A 27,662-nucleotide genomic window follows, 5' to 3' on the forward strand; every position below is an offset into this window, starting at 1 on the left:
ATGATATTATGACTGCACCACATATTCTAAAAAAAAAAAAAACCTCTTGTTATTATAATTATTATGTTGAACGTGAATTTAAAGATATATTTTTGTTAATTTCTCTGTTTCTCTGTCTGTGCCGTGTTGCCATAGAAACTCAAACTCCACTGCGCGCTCGAAGATGTCTAGCTACAATATGTCAGAGTTTTACGCTGCTGTCTGCGCAGAACATGACATTAAAATAAATCCACATGTTTCACAAGTTTTAGAGAAGACTACGACAACGGAGTAAGTATCTAAATGTAATCTGAATTTACTAAACGTCAACATTAAGCTAAAAAGCGAACTGATTAGCTTTTGGAACTAACGTTGCCTTCAGGTGCCGTGGTTGAAGATGATCGGTGGTAACATCACTGCTTAGAAATAAAGTTCCGCCTATTATTTTGGACAAATTATTTACCAAAAATATAGTACCCATGCCTGCTTTTACCTTTAGCCTACTCTGTATCCCGTAAAATACAGAGTAGGCTAAAAATACAACCACAACAGATCCGGCTTCCGGCACCTGGAGGCAGCACGGGGGTCTAATCATGAAGTCCATTCTAGTTTTGTTGTTGTGTGGCAGGAGTGTCACCTTAAATCTGGCAGGAAACAACCGCCTGAAACATGTTCAGCGACTTGATAACAAAGATATCCTTGCTGTCTCAAAATGTATGAGAAACAGGAAGAGTGTGACAGGTGAGTAGTCAGGTTTACGTGAACACCTGAACTCACTAGGACATCCTTTTTTAACAATTAAAAATGTGCTTTCTTTGTATCAACAGGTCTTGACATCAGGTACAACAACATAACAGATGAAGGTGTTGGGCACCTAGTTGACCTGTTACAGGTAGGAAAGAAATTAAGGATGGTATTTTACAATATTATAATAGGGTTAATTTCTCTGGACCAGTTGATAACTGTTGTTCCTCCATATGTTTTTGTTTGTGGGTCATATATGATATTATTCACGTTCCAGTTGTAGTTTATCTTTCTGTTTTCACCGAGCAGGAGGGCAGCTCAGCGCTGCACTCTCTAAATTTGATGTTCAACGACATCGAGGCGGACGGAGCTGAAGTTCTCTCCAAGAGTCTGCAGGTTTATATCTATCTCTCTCTCTGACACACACAAGAATACTGTTTACTGCATAATTTTTTGCATACTTTCACCTTGTTATGGTCAACAAATTACACAAAAAGACTAAATTCTGTATGGCAGCTCCAAGCTCACAAATACATAGCTTTATTTTAAAAACAGCTCGTTATAGTACTTACAAAACACACAGGAGGAAATAGTGCATTAGTTGGGGACTTATTTCAGCAGCAAATGAATGCACATTTGGTGCTCCAGTGAGTATTTGTGGCAGTAGAACGGAGTATGTGAGATTGTGTTAATGGTGATGAAGGAACATGTCTTCCAGGGAGGCTCATTAATTGATTTAATAGCTCAGAGGAAGAAGATATTTATTATCTGTCACAACCTTTATATTCATAAAGACGTTAATCTCTCTCTGTCCGTCTCCCTGCAGTGTAACAGCACCTTGCTGTCGCTCAGATTGTCAGGTAATAAGATTGGGAGCAGAGGAGCCATGCACCTGGCCAGCATGCTGCAGGTGAACGCCACCCTGAAGGAGCTGGAGCTGGCCCACTGCGACCTGGTAAACTCATAACACACTCATAAAAAGTCTGTCACGCAGGTACTATTTAGATTGCAAAGCACCAGGCTGATGAGTAATGTTGCCTAATGTTGGGGTCAGCATGGTTGTCACCTCGTGTGTCTCTGCAGGACACTCAGAGTGTGATGGCGTTCGCCATCGTGTTGAAAAGCAACAAGACTCTTCGCTCTGTCGATATCAGCCGTCCACTGCTCTTCAGCCACCAGGTACAAGCACCCAGAGCGTCACGCTGGCTTGTTTTATAGACAAAATCCCATCTGACACATAATGTAAGGTCAGAAATGACTGTCTGTCTCCCAGGAGGAGTGGGCGGTGCACTTCTCTGAGATGCTGGCGGTGAACAGCAGCCTGGTGGAGCTCCACCTGGGGAAGATGGGGATGACGGACACGGGGATGGAGAGGCTGACTCAAGGCCTGCGGCTCAACCGCAGCCTGCGCTACCTGGACCTGCGCTGGTAGGGATGTGAATCCATGCCGTCCGCTGTCTCCTGTACTTCTTCTTCATCTCTTTTATTGTCTGCAGTAACCGCGTGACTCGTGACGGCGCGCGTCATCTAGCCGAGCTGCTGAAGCACAACCCGACTCTGGAGGTCGTAGACCTGTCGGCCAATCGGATTGAAGACGAGGGAGCTGTGTATCTGAGCGAAGCCATCAGCTGGCCGGGCTGCATCCTGAGAGAGTGAGTCCAACACTCCTGCAACATCAGGTCTCCCCGAAGGAGTTATGGAGACTTATCAGACTAAAGCAGCTGGAAGTATTTACAGGAGGACACTATCCGTCTGTGTGTCTGTCTGTCAGACTGTCTATCAGCAGAAATGGCATCAGGACGAAGGGTCTGCTGTCTTTGGCTCAGGCTCTGACAGTGAACACAGCTCTGAACCACATGTACATCTGGGGGAACCACCTGGAGGAGCCTGTCTGCCAGGTAACATGTGCTACTCATCCTGCCACCGCGCTGATCCGCCTGCCTCGTATTCTAACTTGAACTCTCCCTCTTCAGGCCTTCAGGGAGCTGATCGCCAGCGGGCGCCTGCCTCCGGAGCAGACGGACGTTAGCGCCTACGAGGTGGACGGTCAGGTGTTTCTCGCTGAGGTCTTCCACTGTTTGAGGAGACACTTCAGTGCAGACGCATACACCGCCTTCAACACTGCAACAGACCCTCTGACGAATCACAGCGCCTGCCTAGTCACTCCATTAGAGGGTGTCTAAAACATTTATTAAAGGTTCTATACTGCTTGTAAATAAAGAGTTATGCTGTTATTAACAATATTATGTTTTTTTGAAAGTTATATAAAATACAGTTATTGAATGAAGGAAATCATTTTGCAACTGAGCTCAAACAAATATGTAGCAATAAATGTTCCAATTCTGGGGGGTTTTCTGAATTGATGTTTGATTCATAACTATATAACTATAATATTTTGCCCCTGCATCAATCTTAAATCTGACCTTTTGCTTCTGGATCTATTTATCCACTGACCATGGATGGATCTGCCTGAAGAGACGTCATCAGCTGAATTCTGTTGCAAGAATAAATATTATATTCTGATAACAGAATTTCATTCAAAAATATGTGTTATTTACATCACAATGATTCTGTTATCAAATATAACTTCAAGGAAATATCTTCAGATGAGTACTAACTTCAGACATGAAACCATAATCTGCTAAATTCCATCTGCCGTTATTAAAAGGTGACCTATGTCTTGTTGAAATGAGGCACGGTAAGAAAACATATCATGTTCTCAATTATTTTATGGTCAAGCATTCTGAAAGTAATCAGAATACACATCGATTAACCCTTTACATTTTAAAGTTTTCATGAGGTAACTGATAAATCAGCTGATTTCACTCTGTCTGTGCCTCCCCCTACAGGACATTTTCTGCCTCTACACCCCTGAAGAAGGGGGGGTATGGAAGAGAGGAAGACCCAGACCAAGCTCAGGCGCTCAGTCAAAACTCAAATGACAGGAACTCAAGCAGAGTGAACGATGGAAAAAACAATGTGTGACTCATCGTCGAAGATGGGAAGGTTCTTAGAAATGACCGAGGAACTGTGAGAAATAAACAAGCTTCAGGCTGGTTAGATGTTAGCAATAGTACTGTCTGTTTGTGCTTAAATAGATTCAAAGTTAGCCTTTTCTTACATTAGCAGGCCAAGGAAGTGAATAGTAATAGCTCAGGCATTAATCATTTATATGATGGACTTAACAAAAAGTGTTGCTCAGTTAAATGTGACATTCCACTTTGAAACCTTTTCTTATCACTAACTACAGTAAGTGAGTAAGTTTTACTGTCCCACTTTGTCAATACATCTCCCTGTGTAGTAACTGCATTTTATGGAGGGTATAAACTGTGTGTACTTTTGAACATGTTAATTAAATCTTACAATGCAAGAAAGTGTGAAGCAATGTGTTTTTAACTGGAACAACCACTTATCTCACACTGTGGTTACTGTAAATAAACCCCATTTCTACTGATTAGATTGTCCTCTTTTTATTCCTTTGAGAGAAAACTGTAGTTTCACCTCCTTTTTTTGGAGGAAATCTGTTTTAGAGAGGTAGCAATGCTATGATTTGTCAAATCATATTGTGAAATTCACAATATAGCTGTTGTGGTTTTGTTCTTGGGGCATCCTCCATCTATAAACCATATTAGTATTAAATGTCACTTTTATGCTCTTTGAAATGGTTGTTCATCAATATTGATTTGACTCATTCAAAGATATTTCTTCATCATGTAAGCAGTTGCTGTTTGCTGGAGACTTGCGACACTTAAAAATGCACACAACCCACCCAAATCCAGAGTTACTGCCAGTCATGTAAATTCATGAGAGGGAGTGTTGAGATGCAACCCAGAATGGTCGTGCGTTTGTCAAAGGGGGAGGGGGACACGTCCCCGTTTAAGTGGTGTCCCCTCCTCCCTTCTTTGGGTCAGGAATGATCGGGGAGGAGAGGAGGAAGGATGGTGAGGGAGTGCAGGCATGCGTAGGCAGCTGATAAAGAGATAGTGGCCACAGCAGCAGGAGGCTGACGGCTGCTGGACTGTTGATGTAAATCAGCTGGCTCCGTTTGTGTTTGTGTGTGTGTGTGTGTGTGTGTGTGTGTTTGTGCTGGGAACTCTAATACAGTTGCCACGGACCGTGGATCAAAGATAGTTTTCCTTGTTTATAAATCACTATTCCTGCGGTAAAACAATAAATCGCACTGAAAGGATTCGGAGACTCACCCCCTGCTGCCGCCTGGAACTATCTCTCCATCTTTACACCTCATCCGCAGGCTGACGGTCCGCTTTAGGTGCTCTAGTTGTGGGAGAATTTGAGACTAAACAGAAAACGGGCATGAATCAAGAGAAGTATTTGTGTGAATTTACAGCCGTAGTCAATTCAAATTAATTAATACAGCATCCACACAATACCTTGTTGGTATTCATTAGAGCAGCCTGTCATTTAAGTTCTAAATCACCAATCTTTTGACTTTTAGCACCGGAAAATACAAGTTACCGTTTCATATAATTTGACATATTGCTATAGATTAATACCAAACAATATATAATTAGCTCCACCATGACCAGCTACAACAGAAAAACTCAACTCCATCTAATGTTTAATGCACACAGGTGACATTGTTCTACATTACATTTTTACTTTTGATACTTTCAATACATTATAATACCCAAAATATATATTTTTTTATTTTTAAATTTAGAGGTTTTACTTGTAGTGGGTTCTTTTTATTATGCATTATACTTGTTTATTATGGATTACTTGTTAATTGAACTATTGCTACTTTTCCTTGCCATCTTTACATTTGAGTCAATTGGGCAGAACTACTACAGTCTCTTGTTTTAAAGACACAGGAGGTCGAGCGAGTAGCCCAAGCTGAACTAAACAGCCGTCTGAAGAAGCACCCTAGAATTGTGTTATGTAAATAAATAAAGTGACACCAAAACACAATAAAAAGAAAATAAAGTTGTTGTAAACTTTTAGTTAACTTATTGCCACATACAACACTGAGCAGCATAGTTAAAATAAATGGCATTTTATTACATACCCTGTTCAATTCCATAACTTTTTATACTTAGAGCTGTTTTCACTCCAGCTCACTACTGTACACACCTTTTTAAAAAAAAGTCTCAGGAAAAAAGACATTCACCTGACATTTATAAGCAATTTCCTTCGGAAGATCATCAAAAATAGTGCAAACAACCAGCAGTGCAAAGTCCACAGGAAACACGTCCCAGCCCATTATACTCCTGAGGTAGATACTGCTGGGATTCTCTCCAGTGTCCTCAGAACATGCAGCATTCTGGGTTGGTTTTGTCAGGTGAAACCAATCCAACACAAATGAAAAAGGACAGTTATCAGGTTTATCAGGTTAATACCATATTGTAGCTGCAGGACCCGTGCAGACAGTCCAGAATAACGCAAATGTAAGACAGGAAAAACATTACTGTAAATGACCTGTTCCTGTATATTTCACCATCTGAACAAACACTAAAACTCACAAACAACACAAGTGTGTGTACACACTGATCTGTGTACACAGACACACCCTGACAGAGGGATGTTTGCACGTATACTAGTTATTTACCTAACAACCCTATATTCTGTTTGAAATGCTGGCAGGATAAACCGTGACGAGAGATATTGCATTTGATGTTTTGTAGCTCAGATTTACTACACGTACCATCAACAGTCCAGCTCATTGCTGTAGGTTTTCACATGACCATCAAATACCAGTAAAAGATCCAACAATACATTCAGCGGTCACAATAGAAAGACAACATGCAAAAGAAAATTGTGTAAGAAAGCAAATTCAAGCCAATAAAAACAGTGCAAATAAGATTGGCAGTGCAAAGAGCCAGTAGTAATACACACACTATTTCATTGAAAGCCTGAGGTAGATACTTGTTGCATTGTATAGCTTGTTTGTGGTATGTAAAGCTAATCCCATTGATGTTAAACAAGGTGTTTGCTTAGGAAAATCTTGACCTTAAAAGACGAAAAACACTGGCCTTTCACCTCGTTAAAAACGTGAATCTGCTATCTGTACTTCAGCCCTTTTTGCAATTTATAGTCAATTTTCTTGAGGTAATGATTGAGACTTCATTGAGGAAAAGCTGCAGCAGAAATGTACTTCCTTAGTGGATCTTTATCAAAACTCCTGTCCTGCATCATAGCGGGTTAGCGTCCGTGCATTCTTGAGTGACAGCGTGAGGAAACGAGTCAGTATTCCAGGTCAGTACTGAGGATACCTGTTTAGGGGAGGCACATTCTGCAGTGTGTACTGACTGGGTGGTTGATGGTGTGGGTGAGAGTTCTGATTGGTTGGTACCAACACGTCAAACACACTTTTATTCGGAGGCACAGATTGCAACATGTTGTCCAGGTCCATGAGGAGGGGAGGGGCTTGGACAGAAACGCGTCCACTGGGGAGGATGGGCCAATAGGCATGCCCTAAGAAGTGACCAGGGGCCACAGGAGAGCTGCCATAGCTGTAAAGTGGAAGTCCACCATGCAGCGGCATTAGTGGACCCCCGTTGAACCGCATGCTGGGTGGGGCGACAGCATTGGGGGGAGCATATTTGGCATAGGAGGTAGGGAGCTCCCACGGAGGTGCGACAGTCTCCCGTCGGGCTGACTTGTGCAGTGGCGGTCTGTAGTCCTCGTAACCGTCTGAGCCAGCTTCACCGTCAAGAGGAACACGCTTCCCAGACAGAGACATCCCTTTCCACTCCTCATCAGAGGAGGAGGAGGTGGAGGCTGGGCTGGCGGAGCTGGCTGATACACTGCGGGCAGAGGAGGCGTAGCGAGGTCGTGGAGGTGGTGAAGTACGAAGGTGCTGAACTTTGCCCCAGCAGTCCCTGGTAGACAGGTCCACATCCCCAGAGGTGCTCGGTGGCCGCAGGCTGTGTAGCAGAGAGTCGATGGCGAAGGACGAGTCCAGCTTTGGTCGGAACAACTCCTCCTGTGGCGGGGAGGGGTTACTTGAGCACATGGGAGGGAGAGGGGTGACTGGGAGGGGTGGCGGCTCAGAATCTGGCTTGTGTTCCTGCAGGATGTAGGGGGCCAGGTCCTGGGCAAAGATCGTCTCATCCTGACGTGACACAGCCGTGTTTTGCCTCTTGAGGAGCTCCAGAGGGACGCGGCTCAACTCAACTGCCCAGAAGTTGCCTTTGCCCTGTGGCTTCGCAGGGTCCTTCAGCACCTACAGGGGGAGGGAGGATGGACAGTGAGAAGAGCACTTGCCCAACAACCTAGTCAGGCAGGACTGAGCTGGTTTCACTGTTAACAATCACTGAAAACGCCAAACTGGTTTGGATATTTCTACAAACACACCTCAAACTCAGGATAGTGCAATGCAAATGTTAAGCAGTGGACTCTTTCCCTAAAGCCCATTGACGAGCCTAAATAGGGTCCTTAACATGGAATTGTCCACATTTTCAACATACCTTCACAAAACAGTCGTACGAAGACAGGTTGTGTCGTACAGAATCCCGCCAGCCCTTGTAGTTTCCTTTGAAGAATGGGAAAAGGGTGCTGATCTCCTTGAGGATCTAAAAAATAAAACAAAAATGTCAGTATGGTTGTCTGAAGAAGATGCTCTGCTTCACTGTATTTCAATTTGGATAAACTATGCCGTGGTATATGCTGTCTAAATACACACTGATGGGAGGACAAATTACAGTTTAGAGGTTAGTGTGACATACATATCCAGAGTGAATGCTTAGCCCTTCACTTGGAAGTTGTTAATGAATTAAATAATCAGTTTAAGAATTTAAGTTGTGGGCATTACTTTTATAGATCAGTGTCTGGTTTCACAGTCTTATCAACGCAAACCAAGAATGGTAGGGGCGGTAGTCACTCAAGTGTCACCAAGGGGCTGCTGTTTTATGTCACTGTAAAATGATCCGTCAGTGTCTTATCGATGGAAAAGTGACAGTAAATCTCCGACTCGGTTTACTTTCCTGATAGAAGTTTCCTACAGACCCTTTCATCTGAGATGTATTCAATTAAATTAAATTCATTTTAAAAAAGCACCGTGCGTAAATCACACCGTGTGCAACCCTCAAATCAATCAAACCGTACCCAAATTACAGCACTGGGCACTCAAACGTGTTCACTTTAGCAATCTAAATGCATTCTTACCTCAGATAACGTCAGTTTCTTCTCCGGGGACCTTTGGATGACCATAGCAATCATAGCGAGGTACGAGTATGGTGGTTTTGGATACCGCTGATAGTTCTTTTTCTTCCCACCGCCGGTGCTACTCTTCTCCCGGTCACCGCTCCACGAGTCCCGGGTAACGGGTTCCAGTTTGAAGTTGGCATCTTGAGGATTCGGGTGCGCTGAGCCCTGTGGCGCGGCGTTATCCATGAACGCCGCGGAACTAGGGAGATGTTCGTGGCCCGCCGCGGGTTTCTCCAAGCGCGACAACTGCTGGGGAACCATCTGAGCCAGGTGTTGGGGCCAGTGTCGGGTCGGAGAGCTCCGCGCTACACTGCTGCTGCTGCGAGGGAAGGTCTGCTGCGCATTTCTGTGGAAGTCAAGGTGATGGTCGCGCTGCTCTCCAAGGTGGGGCAGAGCGGGTGGTGCCAGGAGGATCTGCTCCGACCAGTGCTTTGTCATGCTGATCAGCCAGAGGGGAAGATCGGCACGCACGTTCGGACAGGAACGCGGAGAGGGGGGGGGGGGGAGGGAGGTCAAAGAGTCGGTCCTTAACTTCTGGCAGACTGGTGGCTCCAGGCTGACTCTATTTGAAGAGCAAACAATTAACAGTTTCATGTAAATCCTGCTGCGTAATCGAGGGGAGAGTGACGCGTTATCTGAGGGCAGAATGACTGATCGCCCCGGGGGGCTGGGGAGGGTCTGTGTACGAGGAGGGGCGAGAGAAAGACAGTAAACCTGTTAATAACCCTTATGATAATATCAACACACTGCTTGTAACGAAGAGATTCAGCTTGAATCAGTGCTTTAAGAAGATTTACGCACAACTCCTAAAGTATTAAGTGCGTATTTGAAGGAGGCAATACACGTAAAACAAACAATTACGCTTTTTTTTTACAACTTAAGAGCAGTACCTTAATTTTACATCTCCATTTTACCCAAAAATCAGAGTAGCCAAAAGTACAGCCAATCTATGCTCAAGTAGAACTTCAGATGTCAGTGTTAAAAAAAAGTCTTGGTTCTACTTCTTTACTCGAGTTAAAGTGAAAGTGGGTTTTCCACCTTTTATTCAATGCTGCTATGATCATTTAATTTCCCTTTACAATTAAAAAAAGTCCTCTATCTATCTAAGAAGTGTCTGATATGTAGGATAACTCAAAGTAAACAATATTCATATGAAGGACATTTCTACTGGATGTTTTTTTGAAAGAGTGACTGAATCTGGCGTCATATTAATAAGAACAAAATATCATTAATTCCCCACAAATACATTAAAACTTAAGCAACGAGCCTGAAAGAACAGACACGCGTTTTAAATGTAGGGAGCAAAAATAAAACGTTGTCAAAAAAACAAATACTCAAGCAAAGCACAGATACCTGGAAATTCTACTTAAGTACAGTAACGAAGTATTTGTACTTCCCACCTCGTAAATCGTGAATACGTTTCTCTCTCGAGTGACACTGGGGGGGAGGGGGCGGGGTACAACAGAAGTAATTTCGATTGAAGCTCACATGCAATCAACAATATTTGGTGAGCAATATACAAAATGAATGGCTAATATACAAAACGTGAAAACATTAATGGAACCATTTGGGAACCATTCGTCTCATCCGGGTACATCAAATTAATGTAGTCTTAATTTATCCGAGTCATTTGGAATACTTAGATTGTGAGGAACGCACTGAAAATCGCATGCTGTTATTCATGCAGGTAATTCCAGGGAGCGACGCATGCGCATTGAAAAAAGTTTTTCCCAGTTCGAGGAAAGTTTACAACTGGTCAACTGACGCAGAATAAATAGTTTGGAGACGTTATGGTGGCGCGCAGCGGGGTCTCCTCGGGGCCGCGCAGGATGTCATTCGGTGTTGAAAGACTAAGTTTCGGGAATGCGCGTCTTTTGTTCACGTTAACGTCGTGCTAATGTGCAAACGCTTTCTTCCCAGCGAGACAGTGAAAACAAGTTGGATTAGCAGGAACCCCGTTGGCCAACTTGGAGACTGTTCCTGCCCAAACAAGCTGCTTAGCATGTGAAGAAAATACGGGGGCCATTCAACACCATTCGTGGGGTTTTCTGGCGCTTTACAAGCTGTTAAGTGTCGTCGTCAGGTGGGACATTCACACCTTAAACAGGAGCGATCGTGTTTCCCAGAATCGTTGCCCCAAGAAATCTACTTTCCCCAATTAAAACCACATTCGGTGTTTGGCCTGTATGCCAAAAATGTATTCACCTTCAATTTAAATCACACCAAATTGCCTCCAACCAATTCACAGAGCAAATGGAGTAATTTGTGAATGGGGTGCAGATATAAAGAGCATTTTATTTTAATTTTCTTGAACAGAGGCATCGCTTAAGTAGCCTAACTCACCACGTGGATTTGGGACTTTTGAATATATTTTTTTTCAGTAAAACACAAAATGTTTGACCTTGTTTTCCAGCTCAGATGGCTTCTCTCCCGATAAGCAGCAAAACCCCATAACCTGCTGCAATTTGCATAAGTGATTTTCTTCTCTGGTTGTCTCACACTCTGTTGCATAGCCAGAAACGTTGCCACCCTCTAGTGGTTTCACCCAAAATGAAACAAGAAGCTTGAGTCACTTCTAAACGAGTCACACAGGAAGCATGCTCTGTTCAGAGACAGTACATTTGTTCAGTTTCATTTCAATGAGAATGATCTGTTTTAGTGAGGTGGACAACTAGACATGTACAGGCAAAACCTGGACCCATTTCACACACCTTCTCACAGAGAAGTGCTCAGTGCAAAACACCGATTTAAATACAAACTGTCGATCTATCTCTTCCTGTCTGCAGGAGTGCAATTAATAGGTTGCGCCTGGATTAGTGAGCCATGCATGAGAAGAATGGGAGACCATATGAATAGGATAGCATCCAGGACGAGGCTTCACACAGACTGATTGTGTCTGGACAAATCCCTCCTAAGCTGCCCTGGGATGCATCCTGGAACTGAGATGGAGAGGAGGAATGAGGTTTAGCCCTTTGTGATGGAGACAGAGAAAGTGAGAGGGAAGCTTTCGTTGTGCTGTCACAGCTTTGTTGCTGCTATTTTCCCTCAGTTTCCCTATAACGTACACCAAATGATTTGTTCTGGGTATTAGGGTAGTTCCAAAGAAGCGTGAGTGTTTAGATTACTTAGAGTATTCTGGACTATTTTTGGAATGATGCATTGCTGTTCAATTTTGTAAAAATGCCATTTTTCAATGCTGTGGGGATCACAAATGAAATTCCATTCACCTTCATTTTGTTACAGGAAATGCAAACTTCTCAAAGATAGATTTCTAAAAAAAAATATGGGCACACAAAACCAACACCCTGTGCACAAATTGGTCATTTTAGATGACCTGGCAGAAGATTAAACTAGTAGCAACACTTTGTCAGACTCTCTTTTTGATTAATCTCTTTGAGTTGTTGCCAGTGCTTGAATAGCACCCTTTTCTGCAGGGCATTCTATCATGTCAGGCTCTTACCATCTAAAGGACCATGCACGTGAAACACAGGTATGTAATTTCTCTAAAATGACCTGTGATTGGCCAAAGTCTCCCATCAACAGCTAGATTTACTTAGATAGAACCGGAAAACATAGCCACAAGGAGGTGTAGAAGTCTAGTTTCATCTCAGATCACATTCATTACAATATGCTGAAAGGTGCTGACCCGATCCTTCGTGAAAATGTTCCAAAAATTGAAACATCATAAAGTTATCTTATCTTATCCCGAGGACCAGAGATGTAACAGTATGTCATGCTCCCAAGCTGTTCCCTCATTGCATCTCTGCAGAGTGTCACTGCTTTATTGGTCGGCCAGTTCACTGCAGGGGTCAGCAGATAACAGGGTCATCACTGTCTGTTTCTAGGTTTACAACTGATTCTGATGCTGTTTCCTTTCAATTAAGACCGTCAGTTGGTTGGCTTTATTGATATTCAGTTATAATAATACTTGGACTTGAAATGTGTGTCTAATATTGATTCTGTTGCACTCTAATTAAAAGTGATCTTGCAGGGAAGTGCTGTGGTGAATATGACTGCAATGCCAGCTTCATCTGGGATCACGTTCATCTGTGCTTTACATTTTTTATTCATGCCTCAACTTCAATCGGCACATTAGAGTATAAATCAGTATTTCAATTTGCCAGAGAAAAAAACATTGCTCCTTCCTCAAAAAGAGTTGAGCAATTTATCCATGTCTCCTCTCATCTTGACTCCTGATATTCATTATTTATTTGTTTCACTGATACAGCAGCTACATGTCTTTCATATTAGATTCCTATTTATATTGGAATTGAGTTTTTTTTAATTCCTTATAATGTTATTTTCCATTGCACTTGAATCCAACCTGCAGACCTGCACCACATCTTGCAGACGTTTGTCGCCCCCTGGTGGACGGTGTGCGCTGCAGGAGGAGAGAGCGCAGGTCCGGTTGTTATGGTGAAGCATTTCCCCCGAGGGCTGACTGGAGAAGGGAGCAGGGAGCAGGGAGCAGGGGACAGCAGCTGATTTAGTTTCACAGCCGCAGACCTGCACAGGAGCCACAGCTGACAGGTAAGACGTCGCCACGTTGTTTTCTCTCATTTTTTACGTCGGTACTGCGCACCCTGCTCGCTTTAACTGGCGTCTGTCAAAGTAAATTAAGTCGACGTAACATTCAATTCGCTAAAACACCCGGCGCGACTCTGGTTGTGGCTGAAAAGTAAGCTAACCTGAGGCTAAGGTGACGTTAACGTAAGTGCTCTTTACTTTTTTTTTTAACGATAATAGTCACCGAGTTGGGGTAAACTCGCCGTTGTGAACCGAGTCTGCACCTGGACGCGATGAATGAAGCCAGCTAGCTTAAACGAGCTGTTTACGTTACCTGTCAGACTTAGCCACCTGTTGAGCCCGTCTGCGGACCGCTAGGTAGGTTAATGTTAGCTAATCTGCTGCTCACAGTTATCTTAATCTCACACCCACACAGCGACGTTATGAGACAAACGACAGCAAACGCTTCCGCCGCCGCTTGTTAAGCGTTTAATGGCCATTTACAGTCATTGTAGCAACCGTCAAAGTGGATAGTTACACGGTGGGTTTTCGCTTAAGTTTCCTGGCTAATATCTAATCCAGCACACTGCAGCGTCGTGATAGGGCAACAGGTGCAAAGTCTTATTACTATCAGCGCCATAGGCTGACATAAATGTGATATGACTTTTATAGTACGAGCTGCAGCTCATAGTTCAGTGGCAAATGGGTCATATGCCAACCCAGTGCTGTTCGTCCTCTTGTTGTATAGATTGTACAGCTCACCATGTCCCCAGTTTATTCTGTAGAGCTGAAACAAGCTGTCATTTGAGAGAATTGATCATCCATTAGGTCAATACGTTTAGATGAATAGTTTCAGTCATTCATCCAGCAAAAATGCCAATCATCTGTGGAGGAATGTTGTTTCAAGGGGGAAAAAATCTAGGAGTTTTTACAGTATATTGTAATTTGCAAACTATTTGACTTTAACACATCACTTACTTATTAATGTAAACAATCTCACCGTTATCTGTTCTTGTCAAGCCAGCTTTCTCACAACTATTAGCACATGTGGTCAAAGTACTTCTTCAATAGCAATTTCCTTGGTATGTATGGGCAAATATTTGCACGGTTTCACAACATAGGCCGTGTTGATGACAGCACACGCATGGTGTCGATGATCTAGAAGGGAATCATAAAAAGGTTTGATTACATTTCAACATTGCATGTATACGTCAGGAGACTGTAACCTCTGTGATGCATTTAATTTAGATCCAAGGTGTGCATCATCCATTATGCTGACAAAACGTTATCTCAACAGAACAGGTTTTATTAGATATTGGAGAAGGATGAAGGCCTGAACCCAGTGGGAGTTAAAAAATAGTTATTTTTCATCCTAATACACTTGTGTTCTTCATGATAAGATGGTTCCAACAAATGACTTACGCAGTTCTTTTAAAGGTCAAACTGTATTTGCTAAGGTTTGGCTCTCTGCTACATTCCTTCTCTCGTGCAGAAACTCCCCCCTTGTCTTTTCCTAGCGAGGCGTTCGTTCACCATCCCGTGTGAATGTTTAACGGCAAGAAGATTCCTCTGATGGATGTCATATATCTAATCTCATCACGTGGGCACAATGTACAAATTCTTTATCCCTATTTTTCTGTCCACTTTGCATGCATGACATGACCCTACTTCCTGCTTGGGAGCAGTTAGAGGAGTTAAAGTGGGCCAGTCTGTCTCCTCCCCATCCTTCCCCCTCCTCCTCATACTATCCCCTATCTCCTTCACATTCTTTCCTCCACATCCTCCTGCCTTCTCGTACCATATCCTGTACTCCAGAAAAAGCAGCGCCTCTTTGTCTGTTTGTCAATATATCTCCAAATCTCCAGTATATCTCTATATTACATGCACACACTCTCTCTCTCTCTCTCTGTGTTTTTTTCTCTGCATGGCCATTTGATCTCTCTCTACTCTGGCTACTCTGCAGCATTACTGCGATTGCTGAGTGATTATATGGAGCAGCTCAAACCATTATTCTCACTCCCTCTCGCTCTCTTTTCAGATTTGTCTTCCCCACGAGGGCTGCAACTAATGTGCTGATTATTTTCTTGATATATTGATTAAAGAAAATGTCAGAAAAGTAGTTGTCCAGAGTTTGTCAAACCAACAGCTTATCGAGTCACCAACAAACTATTTCAGCTCGACTTCCTTTAATTTTATGTTGCACTGTCATGGATAAAAACCCGCTCTGAATATCGGGCAGGTCACTTGGCACTCGCTCAGATAGCAAGCGGGAGTGTTCCCGAATCATCAAGCTGCACTGACTCAGCATTGTTTGTTTCAATCAACAAGGTCCCGCGGGTCACACCGAACAGTACACTGGACTGGTTGTCGCACACAACAGCTGAGCCATGTCATTCCGTGATGGCGAACCCGTGAATAACGCACGCAGCTCTGTTCGCCCTCCTCCAGTAAAGCCAGATTTAAGGCTGAGCAGGAGTTTTAGCTGCGTGTTCTGTTGTGTTCTTGTGAGTTCAGTCACAAGCTTTTACATTCACTGCAGGTACCACCCACTCGATAAATGCATGAGCTTCAGTTTGTGCGTGTATTAATACTGGGCTATTCATTCCAGCTGTTGACAGAAAGATTCTGTTCCTCAGAAGCTGCAGACGGCCCTTCCTGTGAGGTCATTAGGTGGAAAAAGTCGACAAACGTCGGATTGATGCAGGGACAGTTTCACACAACGTGTTTAGTTGTATTCCTCAGCGTGCATGTGCTTTGCCAAGAGACTGTACAATATCGGTGATCTCACCTCGTCTTTTTCCGTCTGTCTGGGTTCTGCCTGACTCAAAGAATCACAAGGCTCTAGAGTCACAAATTCCCCATTCTGCATGTGTGTAGAGGCTCAATTTATAAGGGACAGTCCTAAGGTCCTACGTATAAAATGTTACACGAGGTTAGGTCGCTGCATGCACTGATAGCAAGTTCTCAGTCAACCTTTTGGGATACATACAGTTAAGAGCTTAATCTGCAAGGTACACATGGATGGATGAGGTAAGATCAGAACATCACGGAAATAATTATGTCCATTTGTGCTGTAGAGGCATTTCCTATACTGGTATCGGTACTCTGTTAATTACTTTCTCCCAAAGTAACAGTTGATCTTTATGTCTGGGTTTATACATGTATATGGTGGGTCAGTTAATTTGTTAATAATATACTTGGATGTTGTTGCTCTTGTTTGTGTAGAAAGAGCCGTTTCTGCCTGTGAAGATTTTCAACATTAAAATCCAAATTTAGAAAAGAAACTCTTGCCAGCAACTGACTTTAAAACCTGATGTTGAAAATATGGCCTCCTGCGATTTTCAAATCACAGGAGACACAATAAATGTTAAAGGCAAGATATTTTGTGATCTACTTTGGATCACAACCTTGCTAAATGTACCCAGAAATGCTAGTGTTTATGGATCACTCTTGCTACTAGTTTGCTGCTGGTTAGTGTGGGACAGTAGGCTGATTGCTGCCAGCCAGCAGACTGAGGCTGACTGAGCTGCTAGTCTGTCAGACAAACACAGCTGAGAGGATCCTACAGCTTTTTCCCCCCTCTCTTTTCCACCACACCCTGGTTTTTACTTTGTTTAGTTCCTTCCAAATGATAGCCCTCGCCCTCGTCTCCACTCTCAGACTCTGCAGCACGTACTGAACAGAAAGGTTATGGTTAAGAGAGTCCATTTTAAATTAGAGCACATTCCGTTTGATGCAAACACTTGTTAAGTCGTGGTTTACATACACGAGAAAGAAGAAGTGGTGACTGACTCCCATGCACAGCCTGCTATTTCCATTTTAACACATTTATTGAATATATTTGTTCTTGACTGTCTGTTTTAAGCATGTCGAGGGGAAACATATTACTATGGTATAACTCTACTACAGTGTGTGAAAGCAGAGTGGGTGTACCTCCATGATGATGATGAGGCCTGGGTTGGATTGATTGGGTGGACGAGTAAGCGTGTTTTTTTGACCCGTGTTCTTAGTGTTACACAATGCGTCCTTCATGTTTGTGTACCTGGACCAGCCAGTAAACATCGTACTGTCTGAGCCTGTGCATCAGCTCCGTTCCCCCTGATACCCCACACTGATTGGCTTTGGCTGAGATTTGAGTTGTCTGGCCAAGACGGATAATCAGGAGACATTGTCCTGTGTGCCGAGTGAATGATTATGTGTGTGTTTGTGCATGTAAATGTGACTTTACATGTGTTTATGTGTCAAAGTTGACCTATATATAAAGGTATATTACCTTATAAATAACATCTTCCTGACACAGCCTCGACATGGTCTATTGTGGTCCATTAAGAAACACTTAAAAGAATCGTTGGCTGTTAAAGGCAGAAGCTGGAGTTCTCGATGAGGGTTTTGTCCGTCAGGTGAATCTAGACTATGATCGTTTGAGAGATGATAATTGGACCAAAGCTTGGTCAAATTAACAGATAGAAAAGGTCTGTTTTGGTTGGTGTTGTCCTGATGTTTTCAACACAAGCCAGAAATGAGTTTATATGTAAATAACCTCTCACCCACCGAAGCTTCACTTTGTTTTTCTGTTTTGAAGGAACACTAAAACATCCCTGATCCAACATTACACAAAAATATGCTTAAATATCCTGAAAATTAGATATATTTATAGTACTATAAATATCACTTGTGCAGTCAGGTGAGGTTGTGTGGTCTGGGTGGAGCATACAGTAAACCGGTTTAATTGTCATGATCACATGATCAGTAATTGTTGCTAAAATAAAAATAGATGGAGACAATGCTGCTCCGTATGTGACCCACACTGTAGCCTCCAAGCTGCTTTATACATTAATGGGAGTTTGTAGTGAGTTTATTTACGCTATATAACATAAATGTCATTCACTTCAACATTATAATGCCTTCAAATTAAGGCAGCCTTCATTCACTCACAATCATAGGTAATATTACAGATAGTATAGTCAAATCAAGCCATCAAACTTGAGCCCAGTACGCACTGTCATCAAGTTGAAGCTGAAATTAACACTGCTGGTTTTTCATAGTCGACTCATCTGAAAGATGAATGGACTCCAGTCAAACAGTATACACTGGAAGAGTCATGTTCACAAAAACTGTAAACATTTATTGAAACTTCTGATTTGCACAAATCAACACAAGCACAGTGCAACTGGCTGCATTGTGACATGCCCAATCTGTTCTTGTTGTTTATGTCTGGGTCTGTTTTGAAGGCCATTTTTCACCACTGCATTTGACACAAACTCTTAAATAAAACACATTTGTGTTTGCTTCTGAGTCATCTGGAATTTGAGTCAAATGCAGCCTCATGAGAGTTCGTTCAGAATGGAGTTTCTTTTGTGAGCCACACAGTACTAACGTTTAAGATTAGGATCCCTATTCCACTGACCTTTCAGATTGTGTCAGGCATTATCCCGCTAATACAGCCGCTAAGTTCCTGCAGGAATTTTCTTTATTTCTCCAATCCTTTCTCCCTTTTAAAGCCCCTTAAAATACCACAAAACGTGTTCCCTTTTTCATTTGTTAACTGTGGTTAAACACACCAACATCAGGTTTGGCTATTAGGCCGAGCCTTAATTGTTCCTTCAGTGTTACTTTGTTTCCTGTTGACCTTTGACAAGAACATGGACTCATTTTTCCTGCAGGAGGAAGACATGTTAAAAGAAAGTCTCTCCATCATTGGCATTATAAATTTCACACGTCTCAATCTTGTGCATTCCAAGCTAAGGGGGAGAGTTAAGCCTATTGCTTCAAACTAAGGAAATCCTTACATTGTAGCTTGTGACAAAGGGTCGAGTTAGGTATCCTAAAAATAGTAGGAAGGCTTAGTGAAGGAACACATTACAAAAATCTGCCTGTTCTCAAGGCAAGGACTATTGCAATTTTAGGTCTTAAACACTTTTAAACCCATTACTTTCACTTCATTGAGAGATGAACCAAAGAGTAGCCATGTAACCGCTACCTGTCTATTAGCAATCACACTGCAACTGCTTGCCAAGCTATCAGCTGATTTAAAATTCACTGTGGTTTCCCACCTTTTCAGGTAGTTGGCCGCTTGCTGCAGAGGCTCTGTGGCCCACGGTCTCGTCAGTCACTCTCTCTATCTCACTGAGTGCCTCTAGTTGACCTTCCTCTCAGCGCTCACAGGCCCCGGGCCTAAATAATGAATGAGTAGCCTCAAAAGAGCAGAGTGTGTGTGTGTGTGTGTGAGCCCAGGTGAGTTACCTGGGAAGCTAACGAAATGCAACGAGAGCAAGGTTGCCAGTGTTGGTACTTGCACTGAAACGTGTCACATACCAGCTATTTATCCACTTCTCTGCTACATCTCCTCTATCGGTCTTCCTTCATGTGTTTGCCAGTGGCAGCAAAGTGTGTGTCAGGCTGCAGGGTGTGTCAATCATTAATGAAAAGCGTCCCACCGTCTCAGGTTTCCTCCGGGAGAGGAGTGGGAGAGGAGGGAGTAGGGGGGGGGAAGGAGCTCAGGGGTTAAAGATAACAGGATTACGAGGGCAGCGTGCGTACACTATACTGTAACACAGCACTCACATTTTGTTTCCCTGCCCCCCCCCCCCCCCCCCCCTCCTCTCTCTGCCCACAGTTGTAGACGGAAGACAATGACGTTGAAGGACAAATCATTGAAACCTTCGTTTCCAGCTCTCTCCTTCTGGTGACCTCCCAAAAAGTCTACCAACAGTTACAACAACAACAAGTCGACTTTGGAAAAGTCTCTCCTCCCGCTTGAATCCTGTCACTGGTTTAACTAAAGCAGGACTTTTTGTCATTGCTTAAACTCCCCAGTTGTTCCTATCTTGTGGATTTGTTGCTCGCTGCCACAATATTCTCACTATGGATTCTCAAAGACTGACTCCTCTGTTGGATCCAAGTCTTGGACACCACCACCTTGGATTAGAAGCTCAGATGGAGGATCCGACCTGGAGAATGTTTTGACTCTGCCGTTCTTGCCCGTTTCTCTTTCTGTCCGTCTTTTCTCTCAGTGGATCATAGGCCAAGTTACCAAGAGTTGCTATGGATGGGAGGACTGACAGGAATGACAATGTTTTGGATATGTTTCTCCCCCCTTTTTTCAGTGGCACAATAAGGGTTGTTATTATCTGAAAGATGGGAAAGAGACGTTGCAAGTGTTGCATTTTTCTGAAATCATGGAGATATCCGTTACCTAAATGCACAACATAAGTTGTTTTCTTTCATCATAATTTGGATATTTTTGCTGCTGGCTTGAATTTTTTTCATACATTTTCAGATAAACTGCAGTATCTGTTTGTCCCAGAGGCCCTAACGAAGGCCTGTTGGCCTTACAGAAGGGCCACTTTAAGGGGAAAACCTGAAACTTTTATATTCAATATCCTTTTGGACTAAAAGAAACAGGAACAGGGAAGCAAAGCCACGTTGACATTCATTCATAGTGTTGTGGTGGTATGGCAGAAGAGCACGGCGAGCTGCTGGCTGAGATGGCCACAGTTGGGCGTCTGAGTGCCACCGAACGCCTGAAGCACGCGCAGAAGCGGCGCGCCCAGCAGCTGAAGGGATGGGCACAGATGGAGAAGGACACAGCACGAGGGTCCAGGGCCAAAGCGGATAAGAAAAAGAAGCGCACCACCAAAGTTACATTCCCCAAGTCCATCACCCTGCTGGATGCAACGGCACGCAACGACCTGGAAGAAGGTTGGTAGAAACACACACACTCCTAGAGAGCATTACAAGTTATGGGCTGAAGAGCTTAAACACTACTATTTATTAAATTAGAAGTAAGACAGGATGAAGTGATTTCAGACCATTCAATAGGCCAATCAAAATGTACAAGTGTTATAATGTTTTATGAGGAAAGGACTTTGCCCTGGTGGCCAGTCATAATGCAGCCTGTGTGTTTGTGCTTCTAGTGAGGGAGCTGCTGAACAGTGGTGTCAGCCCAGATCTGGTCAACGAGGATGGACTGACAGCCCTGCATCAGGTACCTACACATACACTCAGTTCTGTCACCAGAGCAGTCCCTCACTGGCTTCCCACCTGCAAACACCACCGAGTGGGTTCACTGAAATGCACAACTAAGCCAAAATAAAATCAGAACCCTGTGCCACGCGCCAACACTATTGTGACCTTAAAGACGCAGGTCATCTTTTGAGTAGTGTGTTTATGTAGCGTGCGGTCACAGCTCTGAGCTCTCTAAGTACTGTTTGCTTTTATTTTGTCTTAACCGTAACTTATCTTAAGTCAGTTTACACGAGCACGTTCAAGGGCCGGCCTTTTTGAAGAGTGAGGGCAACTTGGTTAGGCCTGCATTCCTTTCCTTTTGTTTGTCGGGACCTTGAAACGCGCAAATCTAAAGCATCACAAAAATCTTTACTACGCAGATGGGCACTCTGTCTCCCGTACTGTTTTGCTCTCTTTATATGTGGACACATACACATGCTACTATAAATTCATGAGACGGGTATTTTGAGCACAGAGGACTCTTTATAAAAGCAGTTGACTCTGCTGTGTAAACACTACGTTTTCCAAGAAGAAAACCAGAGAGCTGGGCCATGCACGCAAATGCTGCTATTACCCAAGCCAATGTATTACTTGCCTGAAATAGTTATGCATAGATTTCAACATTGCTCTTTATGCTTCTTTGCCCATAGTACGTTTTCTAAGCCTGTTGTTCTTCCCTTCCCTCACATTTCATACATCTCTGCATCGGCTCTCTCTCCTCAGTGCTGCATTGATGACTTTGTGGAGATGGTGCAGTGCCTGCTGGATGCTGGTGCCTGTGTGAACGCATGTGACAGTGAGCTGTGGACGCCGCTGCATGCTGCTGCCACCTGTGGACACACTGGGTTGGTGCAGCTCCTGATTCAGGCGTGAGTTTTCTTATTAATTTCAGCCAAACATTCATGCATCCTTTAAACCATAAAACCTTTTTCCTGCCATCATGATGGTAACAAAGTGTAGAACTTGTTGAGCTGATTTATTGTGGAGTTTTTTTTCTGAGCTGTATTAGGAAAAATGTTGCTATATAATATAAATCCTGCTTGAATGCGGAATGGTTTCTTTTTGTAGACCAAACCGACCGAGAGCCTTCTCGACAAGAGGCTAGTTTACATAAACGATGCAAATAAGGCTCAGCTTGACTTTCAAAACAATGTGTATGCATATTCCTGAGTGGCTGCTCATCCGTGTGTCTTTGCATGTGGTGCATGCATGCTTCTAGTGGTGCTGATCTGCTGGCTGTCAATGCGGATGGCAACATGCCCTATGACCTTTGTGAAGACGAGGCCACCCTTGAGCTGCTGGAGATGGTTATGGCTGAACAGGGTCAGTAAGATGAGTCGAATCCGGCATGTTATTAGTTTATTATATTATAGCTAAAAGCTCATTTTCCTCTGTAGTCATCTGTTCATCTGTTTCATCAAATGTCACATTTTTCTTACAAGCCTAACATTCATTCATCATTTTAAAAATCTAATGTCTTTGACATCTGTACACTCAGGCTGTTAGTGTGCTACCATTGTTTCTGTCTGCCTGTAGGGATAACTCAGGACCATATAGATGAATGTCGAGGGGCTAAAGAGGCCACCATGCTGGCTGACATTCGGGCTCTGGTTCAGAGCGGAGCAGACTTGAACGCACAGGATGCTAATGGAGCAACACCGGTGAGACCGAGGGACATGAAGTGTATACATAAAGAACATTTAAGAAATAATACATGAATGCATAAGCATGGCCAGGGATTTGAACTGTTATAAAGGAATGTAATTGGCTGGAATTTCTTAATTACTAAGGATTTCTCCAAAGGTTTAAGACAGGAGTGTAAATTGAGTTTAATTTAGCAGTAGAGTATAAAAATAAAATGCAGCAATTTCCTTTATTTTTAAAGACTTTGATCCATTTTTCTTTTTTTTTTCAAACTGCATTTGGACTTTGTCTTTTACACGAGGTGTTTTTTCTGCTTTGAGTTAAACCCTACAATTTAGAAGTGCCTCCCGCTAGGTCACCAATTAAATGACCAATGCTCTCTCTCAGCTCCATATAGCATCTGCTAACGGCTATGTGTCTGTGGGGGAACTGTTGCTAGAGCACAGAGCTCTGGTGGAGGTGAAGGACTCTGATGGCTGGACGCCGCTACACGCCGCCTCCTGCTGGGGACAAGTAGGTGCTGCATATAAGGCAGAGGGTAAGAATCTTCCACTTTTCTTCATTTATCTATTAATATGGTTGTTTTGTTCCATAGATCCAAATGGTGGAACTGTTGGTCGCCCATGGAGCCAGTTTAGACACCAAGTCTGTCCTGGAGGAGACGCCCCTGGGTGAGACCAGAGAGACAATTGTTCCTGTGTTGCCTCATAGCGGAATTCTGTACCTGAAAGTACCTTTTACCTTCTCACATCTTAATGATGTAATGCCTCAAGTGTAATAACGGCCTGTGTAAAAATAGGAACTAATTATCCTCACCCATTTCTTAAATGTCTGTCAATTATAGCATTCTTGTTAGCGCCTTTCCTTTCATAGCCCCCAGTGGTTAACCTTTGCTGCAACTGCCTTTTCAGACGTGTGTATGGATGAAGAGGTCAGAGCCAAACTGATGGACCTGAAGCACAAACACGATGCCATCATGAAGAGCCAGGACCGGCAGAAGGGAACACTGCAAAGACGAGCCTCTAGTACTGGCAGCAGAGGGTGAGAGAGGACATTAGGCCAGAGAGCTTTAGGGAAGCAGGGGTTGAAAGATGTAACATTAGAGCAGTGAAGCTTTACTGTCTCCCACTCTGTCGTTTGTCTATACAGTAAGGTGGTACGTCGTGTCAGTGTGAACGAGCGCTCCAGTCTGTACCGACGGGAGCACCGCAAAGAGGCCATGGTGTGGCAGGAGCGTGGCCGACAGCCAGAACCACAGGACGACGATGAGGACAGACAAACGGACCATGAGCTGCACCAGCATGCCACCATGGTGAGCAAGCTCAGTGGTGTCTCGTTATTACTGTTTTTTTCTCACATTGTCAAAGAGTTGCAGCTGATTTCAACTATTATGTGTTATTTAATGTTTTGTTTCAGGCTGCTGGTGGTGGAGCCACGTCACGTTTAGAGGAATTGGAGGCTGCAGACAGGAAAATTGTGTCAAGTCTAGGTAATGGAGGGACCTCCGTCTCTCTGGCCTCCTCTGTACCTGGAGAGCTATGGAGCGCCGGAGGTCTCATGGAGCGCAGCGCTTCGTACCAGCTCAGCCCTGCATCTGGAGCAGGGGTAGGGTCCGCAGAGGGAGAGGGAGGAGACAGTATGACTCGGGAGAAATCCCACCAAACCCTAGCTGACTTGAAACGCCAGCGGGCTGCCGCCAAGCTCAATAAGTACCCAGCTCCTCCCCCACCACTGCCCCCTCCTTTAGAGGAGGAGCCTTCTATCGCAGTGGCCGAAGTGGCAACCACTCAGGCCCAAGCAGAGCTCCAAATCACGCCCAGCACAGAGGAGCCAGCCTCCCCGAGCCAGGTGTACTTTACCCCAGCCAGTGGAGACCCCCCGCTTCTCAAACTCAGAGCCCCTGAGGAGGACCAGTCTAACAATAAGGAGCCTTGCTGTGGACTCATGTAGACAGCCTGACACACACATATTGCCTACAGAGTAGAGAAACTAGGCATTTTACACTCCAAAGTGACAAAAAAAAAAAACGAATAATTGACAACTGTAATGCTATGTTCACACTGCGAATGACAAAAGCAACAAAAAGCTGCCAGCTGCATTGTCCTTGAGTTGCCGTTGATGTGCATATTGATGTAGTTATGTGGTTTAATAGCACTGGGAACTAGCCAACATGATGTTTTTAGCTGTAATGGAACAGGGTGAAACAAACACTTGTGATTGGTTGACACTTCACTGTGTCATTAGAAGTATCGGGCATCATTTTGTTGCTTCATGTCACCAACCTCCATCTAAAATGACTTGTAGAATGTTGTTGTGTCGTTCATAGTGTGAACTCAGCATTAATTAAGGCCACTTGCCAATGAGGGATTGAGCTATTCTGCGTTTCAGTGAACTGAAGTGCAATCTTTGTACTACTTTGTACCAATTTGCTTCACCTTCCTTTTTTAGCAATATGATGCACCCTTTTCTCTAAAGGTCTTTTGCTCTCTCTTATTTCAATATTGCACAATCTGTTGGATGTCAGATGTCCATCTAGTGGCTCAGACGAGAACTACAGTTTTGTCATCACAAGCAAATATTTACTTCCTCTTTGGTCATTAGTTTATTAATCTCTTCCTTCACTGCTTAAACTGCCGTGCATTGACATTTCATTGAAAAGCCTTAGAATCATGAAAATTATCCATGTGAATGTGAATGAAACTGATGAGCAGTTCGAGATGATTTGTAAAAATTTAAGAGGTTAAGGTTATGTTTTCTTTACTGAGTGCTATGAAGGGTACTTGGTCTATATTTGCATACATTATTGGTGGTGAAGAGATTGTTTGGTCCTGGTAGTTTCATTATACATTACAGTACTAACATTTGCACAAATATGAAAACAAGGACTGTTTCCTTACTTGATTACTTGATTTTCTTGGACTGAAACATTTCTGAGGGTTTGTTGTTGTTGTTACTTTTCCAGTGCACAGAAAAGCATACATTTAAAGAAGATTGTAAATTGTTTTTCTTTGAAAGAATGTGAGATGATCTACATATATTTAAATCAGTGGATAATTTACTACGCCCATTTTTTATCACTTCTAGATTTCTATTTTTCTGTCAGTATTTCTATTTTTCTACCCTCTGAATGAAATCACATTATTTATTCTGATCTGATACTGAATATGGTTGATGGTGTACAGTTATTGTTTGGGGGGGGGGGGAGATAAAAGTCTGAAAGCAAGATATTTATCAAAGATATGAGATATAGTTTTTTTTGACAAACTTGATGATGATTATATGTCAAAGGGTTGTGCCTTCTTCAGGTGGCAAATTTGATAGAGGTTTGCAATGCTTGCACAGAGTCCCACGTGTACATTTGGTGAGCAGTGGGATAAAATGATCTATCCTCAACTTGATGTGCTGTCAATGCACTCTAATTTCTGTATTGCAAATTAGTTTTGTTAGTGATTTTTACTGAGACCTGTTTAGAAAAACAAAACATAAAGAAACACCGCTTTGTTTTCACTAATTATTTTTGTGTTTGTCTTTTATGCAAGTGGATAGATTTATTCAATGGATCATAAGTTTACATCCCTTGGTCTTAAAAGGATGGAATCAGATAAATGTGTTTGTAAAATAAAACAAAACACCATCACATTATGTTTTTGTGGCTTTTAACACATTAGTCAAGGTCAAATAATGCCCTTGTGATTAAAACGAGACAAGACTCTGACCTTTGTCCCTGGACTGTCTCGTTTACCTGATGTTGAGGATGTCTCCCTCTAGTGGTGAGCAGTTGCACATTACACACTTTTCCTCCAATGCACTTTCGCTTCCACTTATATCACGTGGTCATTCACTTTCAGCTCATCTGGAATGTCACAGTCCGTTCTGATGCACCTGCCAGGGCAGCACATGACACTGCACACATAACTAGTACATGTGGCTAAAACAGTTCCAGGGTATTGGAAGGCTACGAGTTGCTGTCTTACATATTTCTTCCAGCATGCTAACACTGTTGTATGTGGCCTTGGTAACAGCTGTGCATACGGTGTGTTAAAAATGGAAGCCGCTTCTGTTCAAACATGTTTTGACTGGCAACCAAAGAACTATGAGAGAGCTGTTTTGACATAATTATCTATAACGCAATGTCGGTTTGTCTTTTAAAACTTTTTATAGGAGCAGATAAATGGAACAAACTCTTATGCGATGCTGCTAAAATATGCACAGCATGACACACAAATCACAGGGGCATTACCGCCATTTTGGTTTGGGATATCAAATGTCCTTTCCAAGTCCTCTGAGGGTTTTTCTGACCACACTTTGTGCTTCTCGCACGCAGACAGCTATTTTCTGTGGCTTACATTCTCTTGCACAAACAAAAGACACACAGAGGAAGCTTTTTGCTTAACAAATGTCTTCCAAACTCCCGCCTTCATTCCTAACACTTTGTTCTTTTTGGTGTAATGTGATTCCCTTTGCTTTATCTCAGGTCGCTACCACCCATAGACTTTATTCAAAAACTGTTTCTCAGTCTTGTTTCAAAGTCTGTTTTCTGGTTATGTGCATTAACCTTTGCACTCTGAGGGTCTTTCTCAGAAATCCCCTTGTTGTTAATGCAGGGCACATGATAG

The 27,662-nt window shown here is 43.1% G+C and overlaps 3 protein-coding genes across 4 annotated transcripts; 2 read left to right on the forward strand and 1 right to left on the reverse strand.

The window, feature by feature from the left end:
* The first annotated feature begins 93 nt into the window (after positions 1 to 93).
* Positions 94 to 3,959, forward strand: lrrc34 (leucine rich repeat containing 34). Its single transcript, XM_084033951.1, has 11 exons — positions 94 to 270; positions 608 to 720; positions 807 to 871; positions 1,033 to 1,119; positions 1,550 to 1,678; positions 1,807 to 1,902; positions 1,997 to 2,151; positions 2,220 to 2,375; positions 2,495 to 2,621; positions 2,697 to 2,920; positions 3,573 to 3,959. Exons 1-10 carry the CDS (start codon positions 164 to 166, stop codon positions 2,904 to 2,906), a joined length of 1,245 nt encoding a protein of 414 aa, XP_083890077.1. The 5' UTR covers positions 94 to 163; the 3' UTR covers positions 2,907 to 2,920; positions 3,573 to 3,959.
* A 2,978-nt stretch (positions 3,960 to 6,937) lies between these two features.
* foxh1 (forkhead box H1) lies at positions 6,938 to 9,327 on the reverse strand (the record flags this gene model as incomplete). The annotated part of the gene is made up of 3 exons (XM_084033324.1): positions 6,938 to 7,906; positions 8,151 to 8,255; positions 8,848 to 9,327. The coding sequence occupies 3 exons, from the start codon at positions 9,325 to 9,327 to the stop codon at positions 6,938 to 6,940; spliced, it is 1,554 nt and encodes a 517-aa protein (XP_083889450.1).
* A 3,991-nt stretch (positions 9,328 to 13,318) lies between these two features.
* Positions 13,319 to 26,557, forward strand: ppp1r16a (protein phosphatase 1, regulatory subunit 16A). Of its 2 annotated transcripts, none has more exons than XM_084033158.1 (11): positions 13,319 to 13,419; positions 20,012 to 21,096; positions 21,312 to 21,382; positions 22,126 to 22,271; positions 22,622 to 22,725; positions 22,939 to 23,063; positions 23,434 to 23,559; positions 23,642 to 23,717; positions 23,958 to 24,087; positions 24,196 to 24,358; positions 24,463 to 26,557. In XM_084033158.1, the coding sequence occupies exons 2-11, from the start codon at positions 20,850 to 20,852 to the stop codon at positions 24,994 to 24,996; spliced, it is 1,722 nt and encodes a 573-aa protein (XP_083889284.1). In that variant the 5' UTR covers positions 13,319 to 13,419; positions 20,012 to 20,849; the 3' UTR covers positions 24,997 to 26,557. The 2 variants fall into 2 exon arrangements, with proteins under 2 accessions (XP_083889284.1, XP_083889285.1); XM_084033159.1 differs by lacking the exon at positions 13,319 to 13,419 and adding an exon at positions 16,320 to 16,425.
* Positions 26,558 to 27,662: the final 1,105 nt, after the last annotated feature.

This window comes from Eutrigla gurnardus (genome assembly GCF_963514095.1).
Source record: "Eutrigla gurnardus genome assembly, chromosome: 18".
Taxonomy (NCBI): domain Eukaryota; kingdom Metazoa; phylum Chordata; class Actinopteri; order Perciformes; family Triglidae; genus Eutrigla; species Eutrigla gurnardus.